The sequence below is a fragment of the Cervus elaphus genome, chromosome 20 (genome assembly GCF_910594005.1).
Source record: "Cervus elaphus chromosome 20, mCerEla1.1, whole genome shotgun sequence".
Classification (NCBI taxonomy): domain Eukaryota; kingdom Metazoa; phylum Chordata; class Mammalia; order Artiodactyla; family Cervidae; genus Cervus; species Cervus elaphus.
Window position 1 is genome coordinate 119638496 of NC_057834.1, and position 21579 is coordinate 119660074.

At 44.3% G+C, this 21579-nt stretch overlaps 1 protein-coding gene across 3 annotated transcripts; it reads left to right on the forward strand.

Annotated features, from left to right (window-relative positions):
• The first annotated feature begins 5068 nt into the window (after positions 1 to 5068).
• Positions 5069 to 21276, forward strand: LOC122676994 (taurochenodeoxycholic 6 alpha-hydroxylase-like). 3 transcript variants are annotated; one of them, XM_043876651.1, is made up of 12 exons: positions 5069 to 5263; positions 7883 to 8024; positions 8615 to 8659; positions 9113 to 9240; positions 10431 to 10555; positions 10924 to 11078; positions 11525 to 11631; positions 11716 to 11906; positions 12004 to 12137; positions 18489 to 18553; positions 18683 to 18759; positions 21081 to 21276. In XM_043876651.1, exons 1-12 carry the CDS (start codon positions 5069 to 5071, stop codon positions 21274 to 21276), a joined length of 1560 nt encoding a protein of 519 aa, XP_043732586.1. The 3 variants fall into 3 exon arrangements, with proteins under 3 accessions (XP_043732586.1, XP_043732587.1, XP_043732588.1); XM_043876652.1 differs by having other exon boundaries at positions 11020 to 11078; XM_043876653.1 differs by lacking the exons at positions 10924 to 11078; positions 11716 to 11906 and having other exon boundaries at positions 11525 to 11637; positions 11988 to 12137.
• Positions 21277 to 21579: the final 303 nt, after the last annotated feature.

Genomic DNA, 21579 nt, shown 5'->3' on the forward strand with positions numbered 1-21579 from the left:
AAACAGGTCCCCAGGCAAGATTTGTTACAAATATAACCATTAACACAGACCCTAAGAAAAGCATAATGGGGGTCTTAGGAAAGGATTTTCCCCGAGTAATATGTATTATAGCTGTGTAGCCAGTTCTCTCATTGGAAGGACTGATGTTGAAGCTGAAACGCCAATACTTTGGCCACCTGATGAGAAGAGTTGACTCATGGGAAAAGACCCTAATGCTGGGAAGGATTGGGGGCAGGAGAAGAAGGGGACGACAGAGGATGAGATGACTGGATAACATCACCAACTCAATGGACATGGGTTTGGATAGACTCCGGCAGTTCGTGATGGACAAGGAGGCCTGGCGTGCTGCGATTCATGGGGTTGCAAAGAGTCAGACACGACTGAGCGACTTAACTGAACTGAACTAAGCCAGCTCTCTTTGGCAAGATGTATTGTTGCAATACCAGTTTAGGGCTAAAAGAAACACATGCTACAGTGACTAAGGCAAAAAAAAATGTATGAAAGACTGCCTCCTCCTCCTTTAAGGGCCTTGGACTACCTGACTAAGCTTTAACTCTCTCACTACCAGACAAGTGTGGTTTTCCTCAAAATACTTCAGCTAAGCTTCAGTAGTACGTGAATCAAGAACTTTCAGATGTACAAGCTAGGTTTAGAAAAGGCAGAGGAAGAAGAGATCTAATTGCCAACATTTGTTGCATCATAGAGAAAGCAAGGGGATTCCAGAAAAACATTTACTGCTTCATTGATTACCCTAAAGCCTTTGACAATGTGGATCACAAAAAAATTATGGAAAATTCTTAAAGAGTAGGAAGTACCAGTGACAGGGTAACAGGCAGGAAGGCCAGGGGTCTCCAAATGGAGGAAATAAGCTGCAAGTGCCAGACATTTTTATCTCTCTTAAGCGGCAGGAGGAAACAAACTAGCGATATTTTTTTCCTTCTCTATATAAATTTAAAAGGAGCTTTCTCTTAAAATGCTATGTTGCCATGACACCTGGTTTCACCTGAAGCTAACTATTCTCAAACCTTGAGTTAACCAATACATTTTTCTTATGGAAATATTTGTCTTAAGCTGTGTTAATGTACTATGCATTTACCCCAGACTATCTCCAATCTGTTCCGCCAAATGGCTCAGAACCTACTTGACAAAGCAGTATGTTATACTCAGATATTGTTCCCCTAATCTATGTAAACAAAACTATTTGTATGGTAATCTGCCCTTCTACAAGATTCAAGTCAATCGTTTTATGGCCTGGGAATGAATCATCTGGTGCCAGGATTATCACAAAATGCAATTTATGGATGAGGGGCCTGGTGCCATTCTGAGTTTTAAGACATTCCTTTCTTTTCATTAACAGACTGCTAGTGACTATACAACATCCAGCTGAAGACTAGCAGGGGGGGTACTCTTTCTGCCCCCTTCTGATGCCTATGTCAGAAGCTTTCTCTATCTCCTTTATACTTTAATAAAACTTTCTCACATAAAAGCTCTGAGTGATCCAGCCTCGTCTCTGGCCCCAGATTGAATTCGTCTCCTCTGGAGGCCAAGAATCCTGGCGTCTTATCATTCAGCAACAACCTTTCACCAGACCACCTTACTTGTCTTCTGAGAAACCTCTGTGTGGGTCAAGAAGCAACAGTTAGAACCTCACATTTAAAAACGGACTGATCAAAACTGGAAAAGGAGTAAGACAAGGCTGTATATTGTTACCTTGTTTCTTCAACCTCTAGGCAGTGTATGTCGTGTGAACTGCAGGACTAGATGAATCACAAGCCAGAATCAAGATTACCTGGAGAAATGTCATCAACCTGAGATATGGAGATGATACCACTCTAATGGCAGAAAGTGATGAGGAACTAAAGAGCCTCTTGATGTGGGTGAAAGAGGAGAGTGAAAAATCTGGCTTAAAATTCAACACTCAAAAAAACCAAGATCATGGCATTTGACCTCAGATGCCTCAGAATAATGGCATCTGGCCTCAGAATGGTAGAAGCAGTGACAGATATTTTCTTGAACTCTAAAATCACTGGGAACTGTGACTGCAGTCATGAAATTAAAAGACGTTTGCTTCTTGGATGGAAAGCTATGACAAACCTAGACAGCATATTAAAAAGCAGAGACATCACTTTGCTGACAAAAGTCTATATAGTCAAAGCTATGGTTTTTCCAGTAGTCATGTATTGATGTAAGAGTTGGACCATAAGGAAGGCTGAGCGCCAAAGAACTGATGCTTTCAAGTTGTGGTCCAGGAGAAGACTCTTAGAGTCCCTTGTACTGAAAGGAGATCAAACCGGTCAATCCTTAGGAAATCAACCCTGAATATTCATTGGAAGGACCGATGATGAAGCTGAAGCTCCAATGCTTTGTCCACTTGAGGCGAGGAGCCGACTCATTGGAAAATACCCCAATGCTGGGAAAGAATGAAGGCAAAAGGAGAAGAGGATGGCAGAGGATGACTTGGTTAGACAGCATCACCGACTCAATGAACATGAATTTGAGCAAATTCCCCGAACTAGTGAAGGACGGGAAGCCTGGCGTGCTGCAATCTATGGAGTAGCAGAGTCAGACACAACCTAATGACTGAACAATAACAGCAATACATGGTCTTGTTCCTGGAAGTAACACAGTAGGGAGCACATCTTACATTGCTTCATTTATCTACATTTTAATTTTAAAATAGTTTCTCCTAGTACTTGACATAAAAGAGCTTAAAATGTGTTGTTACATGCCTTAGAATTATGTTTGCATTTTTTTGAGAATACTGTCACACTGATTGCATGGAAAAGCCGTTATTTTAGAACACCTGAATGCTTTTGCTGAGTGATGCCTATTGCTGAGTGCCATCTTTCTAGACTGGAGAGTATGTTGGAGTACGTGCTTACTCCCAGAAAGACATTAGTCATCATTAACAGAAGCACTGACCCCAAACTTAAGTGCCTCTCCAAAATGACCAAGTGGCATCTTCTTTCCTCACATTGTCACTGCTGATTAGGACTTTTTTAATGGAAATTTAATTTGTCCCCTTTTCTTTGGCCTTTTTTCTTTTTCTTACCGAAAAAACACTGTATTCAGGATGACTTTCATATATAGCAAAAGAAGCTGCCCCTATAACATAGCTAACAATATAAAGATTACAAGATTCTCAGCTAACTACTTTATCTATCCCAACAGAAAAACATAGGTGAAGCGAATGATTAATAAACAACAGGATGAAAACAATAACTCAGAAAGGAAACTTGCTTTAAGAAACTGAAGGCTACAAAAGGTAACTAAAGCAAGAGATTTGAATAAAATTTCTTAAACCTTAATTACATGATCCCAAATTTGAAAAAACAAAAAACTAAGACTCTCATATTTCAGTAGTGGTTATCTTTCACTGTATTTCAAATTTATATTCTCTCATCTCTTAAGATGGAAAATAGGGATATTCACATAGACAAGTCACTACAAACTTAAGAAAATACATAAGCATCCATAGCCTCAGTGTGTATTAATCTATTGGAGGGTTTAAATAAAAGAAGTAGAATTTTCAGTTGTGTTGGACTAATGAAAATGAGCCATGTGGTCTTGTAAGGTACTCCACAGCTAGATGTTACTACAGACTTCAACTCCGGTTCTGTGCAACATCAAATGTTAAATAAGATAACACAGGTATCAGTTATTCGAGGAAGCTTTATTTTTAAATAAATATATACATTGTATTAAAATATAGTTGACTTACAATGTTTCAGGTGTACAGCAAGGTGATTCAGTTATACAAATACATATATCTTTTTTTGAAATTATTTTCCATCATAGGTTATTACAAGATATTGACTACCGTTCCCTATGTTATACAGTAAACCTTCATTACTTGTTGTATATCTATTTTTAAATTAGAAATATAGCCTTCTATTCATACTAAGTCAAACAAGTGGAATAAAAATGTCATACGTTTCTTAGTTAGGCAAAACTTCATGTTTTCTAAAATATATGTATTATACATATTTATATATGTATGTATACAAAGTCTTTTCTACTACACTTGATAAAGGCTTGACAAAGAACATTTTAAAAAAAGAAGAGATGGAGAAATTGGAGAACATAAACAAAATGAAATGGGAGTTCTGAATATGAAATAGAAAAAATGAAACAAATGAGATAAAGTAAAAGATCATCATATAGTCCAGTTGATTTTAAACATGACTGCTCATTAGAAACATAAGTGGAGCTCTGGAAAAAAAAGAAATGTCTGACCATTTTTTATCTGCATTTTTTTAAACTTTTTTATTTTCTATCAAAAAGGAAGTATTAGTCGCTTAGTTTTGTCCAACTCTTTGCAACCCCAAATTGCAAATTTGTTTGGGGATAGAAAATAGTACTGTATTACACACTTAAAAATTTAAGAGGATAGATGTCTATAGACATCGATAGATGTCTAGACATCAGGCTCCTCTGACATCTTATCCTCATAGATATCTATTTATAGACATCTATAGATACGCTGTCAGGCTGTCAGGCTCCTCTGTCCATGGAACTCTTCAGGCAAGAATAGTGGAGTGAGTTGTCATTCCCTTCTTCAGGGAATCTTCCCTACCCATGGATCGAACCCTGGGTCTCCTGCATTGCAGGCAGATTCTTTACCGTTTGAACTACCAGCCCAATTTTGTACTGGAGCATAGTCAGTTAACAATGTATGATAGTTTCAGGTGAACATCGAGGGAACTCAGCCATCAGGAAACTTCAAAAAACATTTACTTTTCTGTTTTATTTCAAATTGTCTAATTATTTCAAAATATATATATAAGCATGTGATAGTTTGCAGGATCCTGGAACAACCCAAACTCCCCCTTCACATTATAAATACTATCTTCTCTTTTTTATTCTTTACATTTTGTAACATAAGAGAGATTACATTAAATAAAACCAAACACTAACACACAAAAAAACTCTGGAGGCCCAGGTGTGAGATCTGTCTTCACATTCGCCCTCCCCCGTGTGGGCGGGGAAATTCTCCCAGACCTAGCTAGGTGCTCCAGGAAGGTCAGCCACAGTCAGGGACAGTCAGCGATCCAGAAGACACTGCACCATGAGTGTCTCTGTGCTGAGTCCCACGAGAGCCCTGGGTGGGGTCTCTGGGCTCCTGCAGGTGGTCTCCCTGCTCGGCCTGGTTCTGCTTCTGCTCAAGCTGGCACAGCTCTACCTGCGCAGACAGTGGCTGCTCAAAGCCCTTCATCAGTTCCCGTGTCCTCCTTCCCACTGGTTCTATGGACACAAGAAAGAGGTAGGATGGAGCAGGATGGGGGAGTGGGAGGGCCGGGAGGGCTGGGGTAAGGGATGGTCATGGTCAGTTAGTCCATGGGACAAAGCCTTCTTGTGTGACCAGCACATGGCCCCATGAAGTCACACAGCTTATATCTTAGATCCAGGCTCCTCACCCAGTCCTGGGGGCTCACTCCTCCCAGGCCCTGTGCTGGTGCCCTCCGTTCTGCCAGACACCCCTTCCTCAGGGAGATCTCAGGCTGTCCTGGAAACCCTGCCCTTTGAGAACAATGGCTGCTCCTTATTGACTCTCCCTGCTCTCCAGGCAGAGCAGCTTCAACGGTCCTCACAGAACAGGCTTCTAGATGCTTCCCTGCTCATCACTCAATTGCATGCTCCCTGCCTCGCCCTGAGCTTGCCTGGGAGCACAGACGTCAGTCTGATGGATCAGCCCTGTGGGTTCACTGTGTGTGGAGACAACAGACAGGAATCTAAGATGGTGCAGGTCACAGAGAAGAGGCTCACCTCTGGGGTCATGTTATGTCAGGTATTAGAAAAAACTGGCTTGGTTTCTTAGGACTGAGGGATTTTTCCAGACATGTAATTACATGGCTTAATTCCTGACACATTGCTGGCATGCAGAAACAGTTTCCCAGCATGGGGTCAGGTGAGGGGTACTGCCTGCCTGGTATCCTCTCTCTGGACTATGAGCTCTTGGAACTGAGCCTGTAATCCCCCTCACCATCAGCACCCAGCCCAGCCTGCACAGAGGGGTGTCAGTCCATTGTGTGAAGGGACAGCAAGGAGGGAAAGCAGCAGCTTGCAGGCTGGGAGGGGCAGCACTTGCCTGGAGGTGGGGGGAGCTCAGAGCAAAATCAGGGGCCACGTGGAAATGGATCATGAAGGGTTTGTGGCTTAAACAAGTGTTAGGAGACAATCACAGGTTGAAAAGATCTGAGGCCTTTCTTTGTCAGCAGCATGATTAGAGCATAGTGGAGACAAGGACAAGAACTAGAAGCAGCCCAAGCCCCTTGCGGGCTGGCCCAGTGTCTCTCTCCCCTCTCCTTCCTAATCTCCTGCACCCCAGGTCACTCAAGGTCCTCCCCCCCAGCCTGTGCATTCCAGCCTCTGGGACTTGGCTCCCATGTGCCTTCTCCCTGCAATGATCTCATTCCTCACATGACTTTCTCACAAGCCCCAGGCCCAAATCATTTTCATCCTGGGTCTCCCAGGAGAGGAGAGGACAACTCTTTTTCCCTTGGATGTCTTCCTCACTAGTCAGTGGTGACTGGATTCAGCTATTTCTCTCTGCAAGATCATAGCTATAGGCTTCTTCTGGAAAGCCTGCCTCTGGTTCATTTTTCTATCTTGAAAGCATCTTGGTAAATTATGAGTCAAATAATGAGCAAGTGCAGGAAGAAGACTTTTCTAACATCCAGGTCTGAGTTAGACCCTCTTCCCCAAAGCTTCCCCACAGGCTTTGTCTTCCCTCCATCACACATTCATGACCCACTCCTGTTTTGGCCGCTTAACCTCTCAGTCTCCCCCACTAGCCTGCAGGGTCCAAACAGATGAGCATCTAGAGCAGCATCCTAATTTAGTACCTTAAATCCATGCCTGGCACAAAGTAAATGCTCAGTAAATACAGGCTCAGTGAAGGAACGTGACCCACATTACAAGTTGCCTCAAAGCTGGGGAGTTTTGATGGCAGAAGAATGTAGGTGGAGATCAGATACCAAAAGGGCAGAAGGTTGCTCTGAGTTACACAGAGTCATTGAAATGACAATTTGACTGCATGAAACACACCTGGGACCAACTGTTGATGAGAAATCCAGAGGTGACAAAACAAACTGAGTCTCCAAAGTTGAGGAAAGGCAGTTGTTCTGTGGCACAGAGAACAGGCCACCAGGTAGAGGGAAGAACGTGGGCAAAGACCTGGAAGATGAGCAGGTGGAGCCAGTGCAAGGAGCGCAGGCAGCATCTTGAAGGCAGAGCAATGCATCCTGTGAAATCGCCACCTCATCAGGGCAAGAGTAGAGACAGTAGAACCAGAAAGGAAACGCCTTAGTGGTCCATAATCAGGTTACAAATATTCCTCTAAGCAGTGGGAAGTGTACCAAAGTTTCTGACAGTAAGTCAATGAAAATGAGATTAAAAATCCACATATCAAAACCTTATTTCAATACCATTCTCATATGTGTACACTCAGAATCTGTCCTACAACTGTGCACACACTCAATATGAAAAATAATAATATATACATACAATGTGGTATTTAACTTTTTTCCACTTAGCTATATACATTCCAAACATCATCAGTTGTTCAAGCAATTATGTCATTGTGTACAAATGATTTCCAAAATTTTCATAAACCAAGTAATTATCTTTGATTAAGTTTCTGTAGGCAGTTTGTAGTGTTGGTCCATACCTCTACCTGACATGGGACAGAATCTGATCTTAGGACAGTGATGGACATTCTGCAAGGTTGGATGATATTCCAGGTCAGAAGAAATAGTTCTAAACTCTTAGTTCTGCTGATGGATCCAGAATGATTACCTGGCACCTTTCCAGCCCTTCACCCTGACTTCAGCTCCAGAACTAAAAGAAAGGCATCATTGACTTGTCTTTCCCTTGGTGACAGTACCAAGAGGAGAGTGAGCTGCCACTCCTACTGAAGAGGGTAGAGAAATACCCAAATGCCTGTGTTCGCTGGCTGTGGGGCACAAGGGCCTTTGTGTTGGTCTACGACCCTGACTACATGAAGATGGTCCTGGGGAGATCAGGTGAGAAGGCAACCCTCAGCAGGAGACAATCTTCCATTTAAGTACATGTCCCTGGGTGTGAAATTCCACAAGAGACTGACACTTTAGATATCAAGGCCTGAACTCCTCCAAACACCCTCCCAACCACAAGCCAGACGAGGGTTTCTCTTTTATGTCTTACCTTTTACTTTTATAAACAAATTGAGATGATCCCAGAACTGGAAGATAGTTCCCTGTCCACACTGATCTAGGTGGGGCACCTCTCATTGTTGCCTCTTCTGGGTCATGAGATGGCCAGATGACCACACGCTGTAGAAAAATCACAGGTTCTGTCTTATTCTCTGGCAGTGAACAGAGTTTATGTTTCAGGGCAATTCACCATCTTAGTCCTGTGGGTGTTCTGCTCTGGAGCACCAAGTCTACCTTCCTGGGACCACAATGACTATCAGGACAGAGAGAGTCAGGGATGGGAGGCAAGAGTCCTGTGGCTTCAGAAAGACTGTCATCTGACAAGAACCAAGCAAGGAAGGGAGTCTGTGGTCTAGACTTCAGCTGCTCTGGAGGCTCCTTGCAGAGTTTGTTGCCATCCACATTTCTTCTATACCTTTCAGACCCAAAGCCTCATAGAACCTACAAATACTTGACTCCCTGGATTGGTAAGTACATTTAAATACAACTGCAGACCACCCACCACTTAGGTTAACCAAGAGTGGTCTCTTTGCACAAATGGAGAACAACAGATGCCAGGCACCCTCATCTCTGAATCAAACCTCATTTTTCTTCTCCTAATAAAACCCTCAGCCTTTATAATGGTGCTGTAGCCCTCCTTTTAGCTAAGCCTCTTCTTCATAACTTCTCAGTCTTTACTAATGTTCCCAGCCCAACTTTTCGATAAGTCCTTCTATCACCTGTCTGCCTACTCTTTTTCAACCTCTATCTCACTGCTCTCACACTCACATCCTATGGACAGACATATTGTAAATTCACATCCCTGAAATATACTGGGCTTTCCCACCCCTGCCTATGATGAGCCTTCTCCTGACACCCTTGTTTCCTCCCAAGTTGGCCCCACTCTCCCCAATGCCCATACACACCCATCTGTGGTTCAGGGAAAGGTTTGCTGCTTTTGGAGGGGCAGACGTGGTTCCAGCACCGGCGGATGCTGACCCCAGCCTTCCACTATGACATCCTGAAGCCCTACGTGGGACTCATGGCCGACTCTGTCCGAGTGATGCTGGTGAGTCCATCCCTTGTCATTGTATGCACTAGAATCCAGCACAGCTGACAAAGTCCACTATCAGACACTTATGTCCCTCAGACATCCATTGAATAGAGCCCCATGGAATGATGCATTCTCAACTTAGTATGAGACAGCATTCATTAAAGCTAGGTGGGACAGAGGAACATCTAGGCAACAGCTTGGATCCTTAATTTTCTCCTCACCAAGAGAAATCAGGGCCATGGTGTATTCAGGGTCCACATGTCTCCCATCTCCATGTCTGAACACAGGGAGTAGATCAAGGAGGTCAGTGCAAATTGGTCCTGGCTGGCCTGGGCAATGGCAGATTCGGTGGCAGAGTGGATATCTCAGGATGTCACTCAGGATCACCTTGCCGTCCAAGGGACTCTCAAGAGTCTTCTCCAACACCATAGTTCAAATGCATCACTTTTTCGGCACTCAGCTTTCTTCACACTCCAACTCTCACATTCATACATGACCACTGGAAAAACCATAGCCTTGACCAGACGGACCTTTGTTGGCAAAGTAATGTCTCTGCTTTTTAATGTGCTATCTAGGTTGGTCATAACTTTCCTTCTAAGAAGTAAGTGTCTTTTAATTTCATGACTGCAGTCACCATCCGCAGTGATTTTGGAGCCCCAAAAAATAAAGTCTGACACTGTTTCCACTGTCTCCCCATCTATTTCCCGTGAGGTGATGGGACGAGATGCCATGATCTTAGTTTTCTGAATGTTAAAGGATGTACTCCTTTACCTGGTCTTAGGTAACATTAAATGAATGAAAGGAATTGAGTAGTTCATGCCCCTTCTAAGAGCACCATTAGAGTCACTTTAGCTTTTCCTTGCCTTGAAATATTTGCTTTGTAGTGTTAGATATCACTTGTCCAGTTCTGATTTCAGGACACAATATTTTCTCCCCCGAGAAACTATGCTTTCTGCTCAGCTGCCAGCTGGTTAATATCATAAATTATTCCTAACATTCATAATTAATTAGGATATTAGAAGAGAATACAACTATAGTAATGGTTCAAAGAAATAGGAATCACAGTATACATGTGTGTTACAGCCTTAAGTTGCTAAAACATGTCTGCTTAGAAAATTAGGAAATTTCATCTGAAGATGTAGAGACAGAGAGAAAGCCAGGCCTTCTGGGGAAGCAGAGTAGGGTCAATCCCCATCCCTCCACAGGACAGTTGGGAGGAGCTTGTCAGCCAGGACTCACATCTGGAGATCTTTGAACATGTCTCCTTGATGACCCTGGACACCATCATGAAGTGTGCCTTCAGCCACCAGGGCAGCATCAGGAACGACAGGTCAGTGACAGCTCTTCAACAGCAGGGTCCTTTTCTCACCAGCTGGGAAGGGCTTTCCTGAGAGGCAGTAAGGGCAGTGTGGATGCTTCTAAGCCCAAAAAGTAAGTTCTGCAGAGACATGGGCCACAGTCAAATTCTACCCAGATTATTCTTGATTCAATCATTAGTCCCACTTTCCTATGCAGGGAGAAGCCTGGATCCTCAGGACTCTTGTAAATACTGAGGGACTCCTCAGGCTAAGACAGAAATGGCAATACCTCAGTGCTGCCTGTCTCCACTGACTGAGGAATCTTCGACCCAGAGACCCAACCCCACTCTAGGTCAGAGATTCCCTCAACTCCAGTCTCTTCTGAATCCTTTCCCTTCAGGAACTCCCAGTCCTACATCCAGGCCATCAGGGACCTCAGCTATATGAGCTTTTCCCGAGTGAGGAATGCTTTCTACCAGAATGACTTCATCTACAGGCTGACCCGTGAAGGCCGCAGGAACCACCAGGCCTGCCAGCTCACGCATCAACACACAGGTTCTCCTCCTTCTTGTGCGCTGCTCCACATACCTTCATCAGGCACATGTGAAAGGGCCTGGCTTTGATCCCTCAGGCAGAGCCCAGACTCCTGCTTCCTCTTCAGGAGCTGGCTCACACCCGCCAGCTGCAGGGCTGGGAACCCAGAGATAAGGTTTCAGGTGTTGTGTAGGGAATTACAGGAGTCACCAGGTTGGTGATGACTGAGTGAGACCCCCTCCCAGCAGCATTCACACAGAGCCTCCATGGGCTGTGTTACTGCAGGGATTGCCACCGGGAGTAGATGATGCTGGAGCTCTCAGTCCTGGTATGCTCACCCAGTCCCACCCTCACCCACATCCACCTGGCATCCAGATTGGGCCTGAGGGGCAGATGGGTCTATGGGGATGCTGCATATGGGCCCCCAGAGTCCTCAGCTCTGGCTGGGAAACACTGTTCTGGGACAGATGCAGTGATCAAGGAGAGGAAGGCTCGCCTGCAGAAGGAGGGAGAGCTGGAGAAGGTGAGGAGCAGGAGGCACTTGGACTTCCTGGACATCCTCCTCTTTGCCAGAGTGAGTGTGGGCAGGAGAGGTCTGAGCCTTTGGGCAGAAGTACACAGAAAGGGCAGACACTGCACTCTGGCCCTGCCTCCACAGATGGAGAATGGGAGCAGATTGTCTGATGAGGATCTCCGTGCTGAAGTTGACACATTCATGTTTGAGGGTCATGACACCACAGCCAGTGGCATCTCCTGGATACTCTATGCTCTAGCCTCCCACCCCAAGCATCAGCAGAGGTGTCGGGAAGAGATCCAGAGCCTCCTGGGAGATGACACCTCCATCACCTGGTGAGTGTCCAGGAGATGGAAGAACCCTGTTCCACCTGAGCTAGAGAGAATCCCTGGTTGTCCAGTCCTGCCTGCTCTCAGATGGGCTTCCTTTCAGGGACCATCTGGACAAGATGCCCTACACCACCATGTGCATCAAAGAGGCACTGAGACTCTATCCACCAGTGCCAACCATTGGCAGAGAGCTGAGCAAGCCCATCACTTTCCCTGATGGACGCTCCTTACCTGCAGGTATGAACTTCATCTCACCACTTAGCTAAGTACTCTGTAGGACTACATGGTTAGACCAGAAATCCACATGTGCTTTCCCAGTTGCAGTATGCTCTGATTCTTTTCTGCCAGAACATAATATTTACTCTGCAGTTTCAATGAGTTTCGAAAAATGTTTTTCTTTTAAAACCTAGGAATAATACTACCATATACCCAACAATCCCACTACTGGGAATATAACCTGAGACCCCAGAAATCAAAAAGAATGTGTACCATAGTGTTCATTGCAGCATTATTTACAATAGCCAGGACATGGAAGCAAACTAGATGTCCATTGACAAATCAATGGATTATAAAGATCTGGTCCATAAACTCAAGGGAATACCACTCAGTCATAAAACAGTACGGAACTGAGTGTTGCAGTGAGGTGGGTGAACCTGCAGCCAGTTATACAGAGTGAAGTAACTCAGAAACAGAAAAACAAATATCACATATTAACACATATATAGAGAATCTACAAAAATAGTACTGATGAACCCATTTGCAGAGAAGGAATGGGGATGTAGACATCAGTTCAGTTCAGTCAGTCAGGTTGTGTCTGACTCTTTGCAACCCCATGGAATGCAACACGCCAGGCTTCCCTGTCCATCACCAACTCCCAGAGATTACTCAAACTCATGTCCATCAAGTCAGTGATGCCATACAACCATCACATCCTCTGTCATCCCCTTTTCCTCCTGCTATCCATCTTTCCCAGCAAAAGGGTCTTTTCCAATGAGTCACGTCTTTGCATCAGGTGGACAAAGTACTGGAGCTTCAGCTTCAGCTTCAGCATCAGTCCTTCCAATGAATATTCAGGACTGATTTCCTTTAGTATTGACTGCTTGGATCTCCTTGATGTCCAAGGGACTCTCAAGAGTCTTCTCCAACACTACAGTTCAAAAGCATTATTTCTTCGGTGCTCAGCTTTCTTTATGGTCCAACTCTCACTTCCATAAATGACCGCTGGAAAAACCATAGCTTTGACTATATGGGCCTTTGTCTCAAAGTGATTTCTTGGCTTTTTAATATGCTATCTTGGTAGGTCATAGCTTTTCTTCCAAAGAGCAAGTGTTTCTTAATTTCATCACTGCACTTACCATCTGCAGTGATTTGAGAGTCCAAGAAAATTATGTCTGTCACTGTTTCCATTGTTTCCCCATCTATTTGCCATGAAGTGATGGGACCAGATGCCATGATCTTAGTTTTCTGAATGTTGAGTTTTAAGCCACTTTTTCACTCACCTTCTTTCACTTTCATCAGGAGGCTCTTCAGTTCCTCTTTGTTTTCTGCCATAAGGGTGGTGTCATCTGCATATCTGAGGTTATTGATATTTTTCCTGGCAATCTTGATTCCACCTTGTGCTCCATCCAGCCTGGCACTTCCCATGATGTACTCTGCATATAAGTTAAATAAGCAGGGTGACAATATACAGCCTTGAACTCCTTTCCCAATTTGGAACCAGTCAGTTGTTCCATGTCCGGTTCTAACTGTTACTTCTTGACCTGCTTACAGGTTTCTCAAGAGGCAGGTAAAGTGGTCTGGTATTCTCATCTCTTGAAGAATTTTCGACAGTTTGTTGTGATCCACACAGTCAAAGGCTTTAGTGTAGTCAATGAAGCAGAAGTAGATGTTTTTCTAGAACTCTCTTGCTTTTTCTATGATCCAACATATGTTGGCAATTTGATCTCTGATTCCTCTGGCTTTTCTAAATCCAGCTTGAACATCTGAAAGTTCATGGTTCACATACTGTCGAAGACTCGCTTGGAGAATTTTGAGCATTACTTTGCCAGTGTGTGAGATGAGTGCAATTGTGTGGTAGTTTGAACATTCTTTGGCATTGCATTTCTTTGGGATTAGAGTGAAAACTGACCTTTTTCAGTCCTGTGGTCACTGCTGAGTTTTCCAAATTTGCTGGCATATTAAGTGTAGCACTTTCACAGCATCATCTTTTAGGATTTGAAATAGCTCAACTGGAATTCCATCACCTCCACTAGCTTTATTCATAGTGATGCTTCCTAAGGTCCACTTGACTTCACAGACTCCAGGATGTCTGGCTCTAGGTGAGTGATCACACTATCCTGGTTATCTGGGTCATTAAGATCTTTTTTGTATAGTTCTTTTGTGTATTCTTGCCACATTTCTTAATATATTCTGCTTCTCTTAGGTTCATACCATTTCTGTTCTTTATTATGCCTATCTTTGCATGAAATGTTCCCTTAGTATCTCTAATTTTCTTGAAGAGATCTCTATTCTTTTCCATTCTATTGTTTTCCTCTGTTTGATCTGTTTTAGTGTTGTTGCTGTTCAGTCGCTCAGTCAGGTTCAATCCTTTGCCATCCCTAGAACTGTAGCACGCCAGGCTTCCCTGTCCTACACCATCTCTGCCTACATGTCCTACACCATGTCTGCCCTTTCCTCTATTTTGATCTGTTTGCACTGATCACCGAGGAAGGCTTTCTTATCTCTCCTTACTATTCTTTGGAACTCTGCATTCAGATGGGTATATCTTTTCTTTTCTTCTTTGCCTTCTGCTTGTCTTCTTCTCTCAGCAACTTGTAAGGCCTTCTCAGACAACTATTTTGCCTTTTTGCATTTCTTTTTCTTGGGGCTGGTCTTGGTCACTGCCTCCTGTACAATGTCAGAAACCTTTGTCCATACTTCTTCAGGCACTCTCCTATCAGATTTAATCCCTTGAATCTATTTGTCACTTCCACTGTATAATATTAAAAAGTTGAGCCATTAATTTGCTGGCAAAGTTCCATCTAGTCAAAGCTACGGTTGTTCCAGTAGTCATGTATGGATGTTAGAGCTGGACCAAAAAGAAGACTGAGAGCTGCAGAATAGATGCTTTTGTACTATGTTGTTGGAGAAGACTCTTGAGAGTCCCTTGGACTGCAAAGAGATCACATCAGTTATTCCTAAAGGAAATCAATCCTGAATCCTCATTGGAAGGACCAATGCTGAAGCTCCAGTACTTCGGCCACCTGATTCGAAGAGCTGACTCATTAGAAAAGACTCTGATGCTGGGAAAGATTGAAGGCAGGAGGAGAGGGGGACAACAGAGGATAAGATGGTTGGATGGCATCACTGACTCAATGGACATGAGTTTGAGCAAGCTCCAGGAGATGGTGTAGGACAGGGAAGCCTGGCGTGCTACAGTTCTAGGGATGGCAAAGGATTGAACCTGACTGAGCGACTGAACAGCAACAACACTAAAATGATTACCTAAAATTTGGGTGGTAAGCAGAGTGATGTGGTAAGTGGAAGTGCATATATGCACATGTGTTCATCCACCCAGCCAGTCTATGTCTTTTAGTTGGTGCATTTAATCCATTTACATTTAAGGTAATTATTGATATGTATGATTCTATTACCATTTTCTTAATTGTTTTGGATTTATTTTCTGTAGGTCTTTTCCTTCTCTTGTGTTTCCTACCTAGAGAAGTTCCTTTAGCATTTGTTGTAAAGCTGGTTTGGTGGTGCTGAATTCTATTAACTTTTTGCTTGTCTGATCTGGAAAGCTTTTTTTATCTCCATGAAATCTGAAGAAGTGTCTTTTGGGTAGAGTATTCTTGGTTGTATGTTCTTCCCATTCATCAGTTTAACTACATCATGCCGTTCCATTCTGGCTTATAGAGTTTCTGTTGAGAAATCAGCTGATAGCCTGATGGGAGTTCCCTTGTATGTTATTTGTTGTTTTCCCCTTGTTGTTTTTAATATTTTGTCTCTGTCTTTAATCTTTGTCCATTTGATTCCTATGTGTTTCTGAGTGTTCCTCCTTGAATCTATCCTTTCTGGGACTCTCTGTGCTTCCTGGACTTGGTTGACTATTTCCTTTCCCATGTTCTGGAACATTTTAGCTATTACTTCTTCTTATATTTCCTCTGGTCCTTTCTCACTCTCTTCTCATCCTGAGACCCCTACACTGCAAATGTTGTTTAGGCTCTCTTCATTTCTTCTCATTCTTTTGTCTATAGTCTGTTCTGCAGCAGTGATTTCCACCATTCTGTCCTCCAGGTTATTTTTCCATTTTTATGCCTCAGTTATTCTGCTATTGATTCCTTCTAATGTATTATTTATCTCTGTTTGCTTATTCTTTAGTTGTTCTAGGTCTTTGGTTAACGATTCTTGCATCTTCTCAATCTTTGCCTTTCTTCTTTTCATGAGATCCTGAATCATCTTCACTTTCATTATTCTGAATTCTTTTTCTGAAAGGTAGCCTATCTCCACTTCATTTAGTTGTTTTTCTGGAATTTTATCTTGTCCCTTCATCTGGGACATAACTTTCTGCTTTTTCATCATGATTAACTGTCTGTAATATGGTTTTTGTTTTAGTCATTGTGAGACTGTACTTCATCTTGCTTCTTCTGTCTGCCTTCTGTTGAATGGGGCTAAGAGACTTGTGTAAGCTTCTTGATGGGACTGGTGATGGAAAAACTGGATCTTGCTCTGGTGGACAGGGCCCTGCTCAGTTAATTCAATTATCTGCTGATGAGTGGGGTTGCATTCCCTCCCTGGTAGTTACTTGGTCTGAGGCAATGCAGCCCTGGGGTCTACAGGCTCTATGGTAGGGTGAATGGTGAATTCCAAGAGGGTTTATGCCAAGGGGGACCTTCCAGTACCCCTGTCCCTGTGGTAAGCCCCTGCAGACCCATGCCTCCACAGGAGGCCCTCCAACATTAGTAGGTAGTTTTGGTTAGCCCCCTGTGGGGTCAATGCTCCTCCTCTTTGGGTCTTGGTGCATGCAAACTTCTGTTTAAGCTCTCCAAGTGTGGAATCTGTTTTCCTCAGTCCTCTGGAAGGCCAGTAATCATATCCTGTGGGCCCTCAAGTTTCTCTCCCCAGAGAGATTCTCAGTCCCTTTGTCAGATGTCCATGCTGAGGAGCCTGACTTGTGGTTCAGAACCTTTACAATAATGCAAGAACTTCTTCAGTATTATTGTTTTCCAGTCTGTGGGTCACCCACCCGGCGGGTATGGGATTTGATTTGATCATGATTGCACCCCTCCTATTGTCTTGCAGCAGTTTCTTCTTTGTCTTTGGTCGTGGGTTATCTTTTTTTATTAGGTTTCAGCATCCTCCTGTTGATGGTTGTTCAACAGTTAGTTCCAATTTTGGTGCTCATGCAGGAGGAGATGAGTGCACATCCTTCTCCTCTGCTGTCTTGAACCAGAAACTATAGTTGTTGTTTAGCCACGGAGTCATGTCCTACTCTTTGGCGACCCTAGCTCTGCTGGTAAAGAATCTGCCTGCAATGCAGGAGACCTCGGTTCTATTCCTGGGTTGCGAAGGTCCCCTGGAGGAGGGCATGACAGCCCATTCCAGTATTCTTTCCTGGAGAATCCGCATGCACAGAGGAGCCTGGTGAGCTACAGTTCATGGTGTCGCAAAGAGTCAGACATGACTGAGCAACTAAGCACAGACTTAGCCCTCCAGCCTCCACTGTCCATGAGATTTCCCAGGCAAGAATACTGGAGTGGGTTGCTATTTCCTTCTCCATATACACACACACACACACACACACACATATATATATATATACACACACACACACACAACATTGTACAGCTAGTAATATCCAATTAAAAAATGACTGACACAGAACTTGGATGCAACAGAAGCTCAATAAACAAATGCTGACCCTTGAATGTGGTCTTAAAATGGAAGCTAAAATTCTAATTCCTTGAAACATGAAGACTTAAGAGAGAAGCAGACAGAAGCAGGGGAAGCACGCTTTTTCCACATGGATCTAAGTAAAGGAGGGAGCTTAGGGACTCCACTGTCATGGGTCAGATAGTTCAGTCTCTGAGGAGTCCTCTGGCAGGTGGCAGAAAGCAGCTGATGATGAAGTCTGAGAGCCCTGCCATGGCTGGAGGCCACCCACTGACTCACCTTCCAGTGGGTCTGAGTCCCAGCCCTGCCCCGTCTTAGCTGTGTGATCATAGACCCATCCCTTAATCTTTCTGAGGCTCAGGTGCTTCATTGGTTCATACGGATAGAACTGCCTTCCTTGAGGGCTGTGTGAGGATTCAATGAGTTATTGCACATTCCCCAGGGTCATGATGGCACTTGATAAATGTGAGTTGTCACCTGAGCTACTCCAAATTGTAAGCCTCCAATTCTTTTACTTCTCAATCCCGGGTCCTGGTCACCTACTCCTAACAGAGTTCATGTGCTTTTTCAAGCCCAGCCCACCTGTCTTGCAAGAACATCATTTCATTCAGAGTGATGGAGGGTGCTATCATGGTGGCTCCCAGGAATTTTGTGAAGACATACTCCCCCTGCTCCAAGGGGACCATCAGGCTTCTCTCTCTCCTCTCTACCCCACAGGAATCTTAGTCTCCCTCTCCTTTTATGGACTTCATCACAACCCAAATGTGTGGCTGAACCCGGAGGCAAGTTGGTGGTGTGAGGAGGGGATGGGATGCTCTCTCCACACCAGCCGCTCCTGCTCCTGCTCCTGCTCTGTGGATTGATGTGAAGAGTTTGACCCCACTGTCCTAGCCCCATTGCTCTCTTTGCAGGTGTTTGACCCATCCCGGTTTGCACCAGGTTCTACTCGACACAGCCATGCCTTCCTGCCCTTCTCAGGAGGATCTAGGTGAGACCTCTGTACCTGGGGAAGCAGGTGTCACTGGTTGCTACCTGATATGTGTGACTGTCTACATTCGTATGTGGTGCATGCAGTTCTGTCCTTGTGTGTTGATGTGTTGAGAAGGAGGTGTGGGTCTCCATGTACAAGAAGACCTTCAGGGCCCGCCACAATGACATTGACCTCCTGATGTCCACAAGGATTGACCTCATTTCCATGTCAGTGACTGATCCAAAGTATCCAGGGTTTTCCTCACTTAAGGAGTATGACGTCTTAACATTACAAGTCTTCTTGAAAGCTAAACTACACAAGTTTGGTTTGGACAATTTCAGTCACCTTAAAAGATGGTTTCCTCTGTTCCCACATTACTAGTCAGCCTACTGCCTTTCTGCTTAATTCACCAGTCCACCTCTCACTGTATCTATCGTGCTTGCATGGGTTTGGAATTCCAGTTGCCTTCCATGTCCTGAGGCTTCAAGTCATGTCTGTGATCAGTCACAGTTGTTGTTTGAATAAGTTTCAGTCATGAGAGTGTTCTCTATTTCTACAGTACATCTGACATAATTTTGACTTCGTATTAATATAATCATGCCATATTTTCCCATTGCCAAAATTCTTTATATAATAGCAGAAGTTATATATCATAGTCTCAGAGTCTACAGAGTCTAATGTTAGCAAGATAAAGAGTAAAGTGGAGGACAATCAAATCAGCTTTTGGGAGAAAACTGACTATTTTTTATTTGACAAGCATTTGTAAAGTCCCTTGCATGTAAAGTATAAAGCACACTTGAAATAGCTATTAACCTGGATGATATACTCCTAAATGACTGAAGATCTTAAAGGTTACAGAACCTCCTCTGAAATAGTACTTCAGTGACTTTGTGACTTAGGTAGAAACAAGTGTTTTTCTGATTCTACAGTTCTAGAAAATTTTCAACTGTGAATCAACATTCACAGAACAGGTTTGAAGCAAATGGTCTTCCTAAATTACTTCTAGGATTTGGTTTACACCAGGGTCCAGTCCTTCCTTATAGACATGGCTGCACATCATACAGCTGCCACTAGAGGACAGGGGAGACTAGGCAGCTTGGTTTTAGGTCAGAATGAATATTTATTATTCTCTCACTCCATTTGAGTTGTTTTCATTTCAATTAATATTGTTTAAATATGAAAGTATGTATTAAGCATGTCTCTGTGTACCAAGACCTGTGCTATAAGATGGGAACACAGGGATGATAATGCTGTCCTCCCTCAGAGCTCACTGTCAACATATCAACATGTCTACTCAAGACAGACATCATTCACACATCCACTCTTTCACTCATTTATTCATTGGGCAGACTGTGGAAGGATTCATGATCTGGCACTGTGCTGGGCACTGGATGTGATGTGTCCTTAGTTTAACACCCATGGTGCCTTGAGGGTCCCGAGTGGGAAGAGGTGCAGCCAGCAGAGGGGGTGAGGTGGTGGTCACTGGATTGAGCCATGAGCATGAGGATGGCAAAGGCGAGGGGAGGGGACCTCAACAGTCGCTGAGTCAGAAGGAGGAGCCGGACAGACCCCAGGTGAGTGAGGAAGAATCCAGAGAGGGCTGTGATGCAGCTGAGGCCCTGGGACCTGTCCTCCCTGTGATGTGGAATATAATAGGCCTAGAGCTACTGTGGCTTTAGAGGGAGGAGAGGAATAGAGGCTGAAAAGGCCAGATGAGGAGCCCAAGGGATGGTTAGGAGGGTCATTTCTGGATTAGAATGGGAAGGTTCCAAAAATAGATTGACTGAGGGGCTGAGGGGGACAGGAAGCCAGACCATTAATTGGTAGGCAAATGGTCAGCTGGTTAGAGTCGTTAACCCATGTCCCACCAGGAAGCCTCCGTGTTGCCATTCTGACTCCTTACACAATCCTGTCTTGTCATCTCTGGGAACTGGGCATCCTGTCTGTCTACCATAGGTGGTAAGGTCCAAGGAGGCTGTCCACCCTGCCCCCATACAGTGCCCTGGGCTGACTTGAAACCAGGAGTTGCCTGTAGACAAGTGAATAAAGTACTAGTTCGCAGTTCTTGATCCACTTGACTTGACTCTGTGGCTTACAGCACTGATGCTCCCCAACAGGATTTCCTGCTGAAAGCAGAAGTAGGAGGTAGGAGATAGTCCTTAGAGAGGTGGGATTTGTCATAGGTCAGGGGGAAGAGTTTGGCCCAAGTCTTGACTGTCAAGTCATTGTGATGAGTAAGGAAGGAATCAGGGCTGGGCCACGTGGAGAACAGCCCTGAATCCCTGTGCTCAGCCCAGGTTAGAAGCCTCTGCTTGCTTCCTTTTTATCTCCCAATCCAGGAACTGCATCGGGAAGCAGTTTGCCATGAATGAGTTGAAGGTGGCCGTGGCCCTGACCTTGCTTCGTTTTGAGCTGTCACCAGATCCCTTCAGGGTCCCTGTGCCCACTCCAGTCATGGTGCTGAAATCCAAAAATGGAATCCACTTGCAGCTCAGGAAGCTGTCTGATCCAGATGGAGACAAGGACAAGCTCTGAGGGCCCCTGACTGCTATGCTATCTTGCTGTCACTCTCTCCTGTCCTTGCCTCTTTGCCCACTTCCTGCTTCTGTCTGCCCCCTGCCAGTTTGCCTCATCTCCTGCCTCCTGCCCAGCAGCAGACTTTCTGCCCTTCTCCTCTCACCTTTCTCCACGTTCCCTGTCTGCTTATCTCTCCATCTGTCTCTGACCCCCTGTATCTCTCACTCTCCACCTGAATCCTGATCACCTGACATCCTCCAGTCTGCCTGTTCTCTCTTGTATTTCTCCACTTCAGTCTGCCTGTCTGACCCTGAATTCATG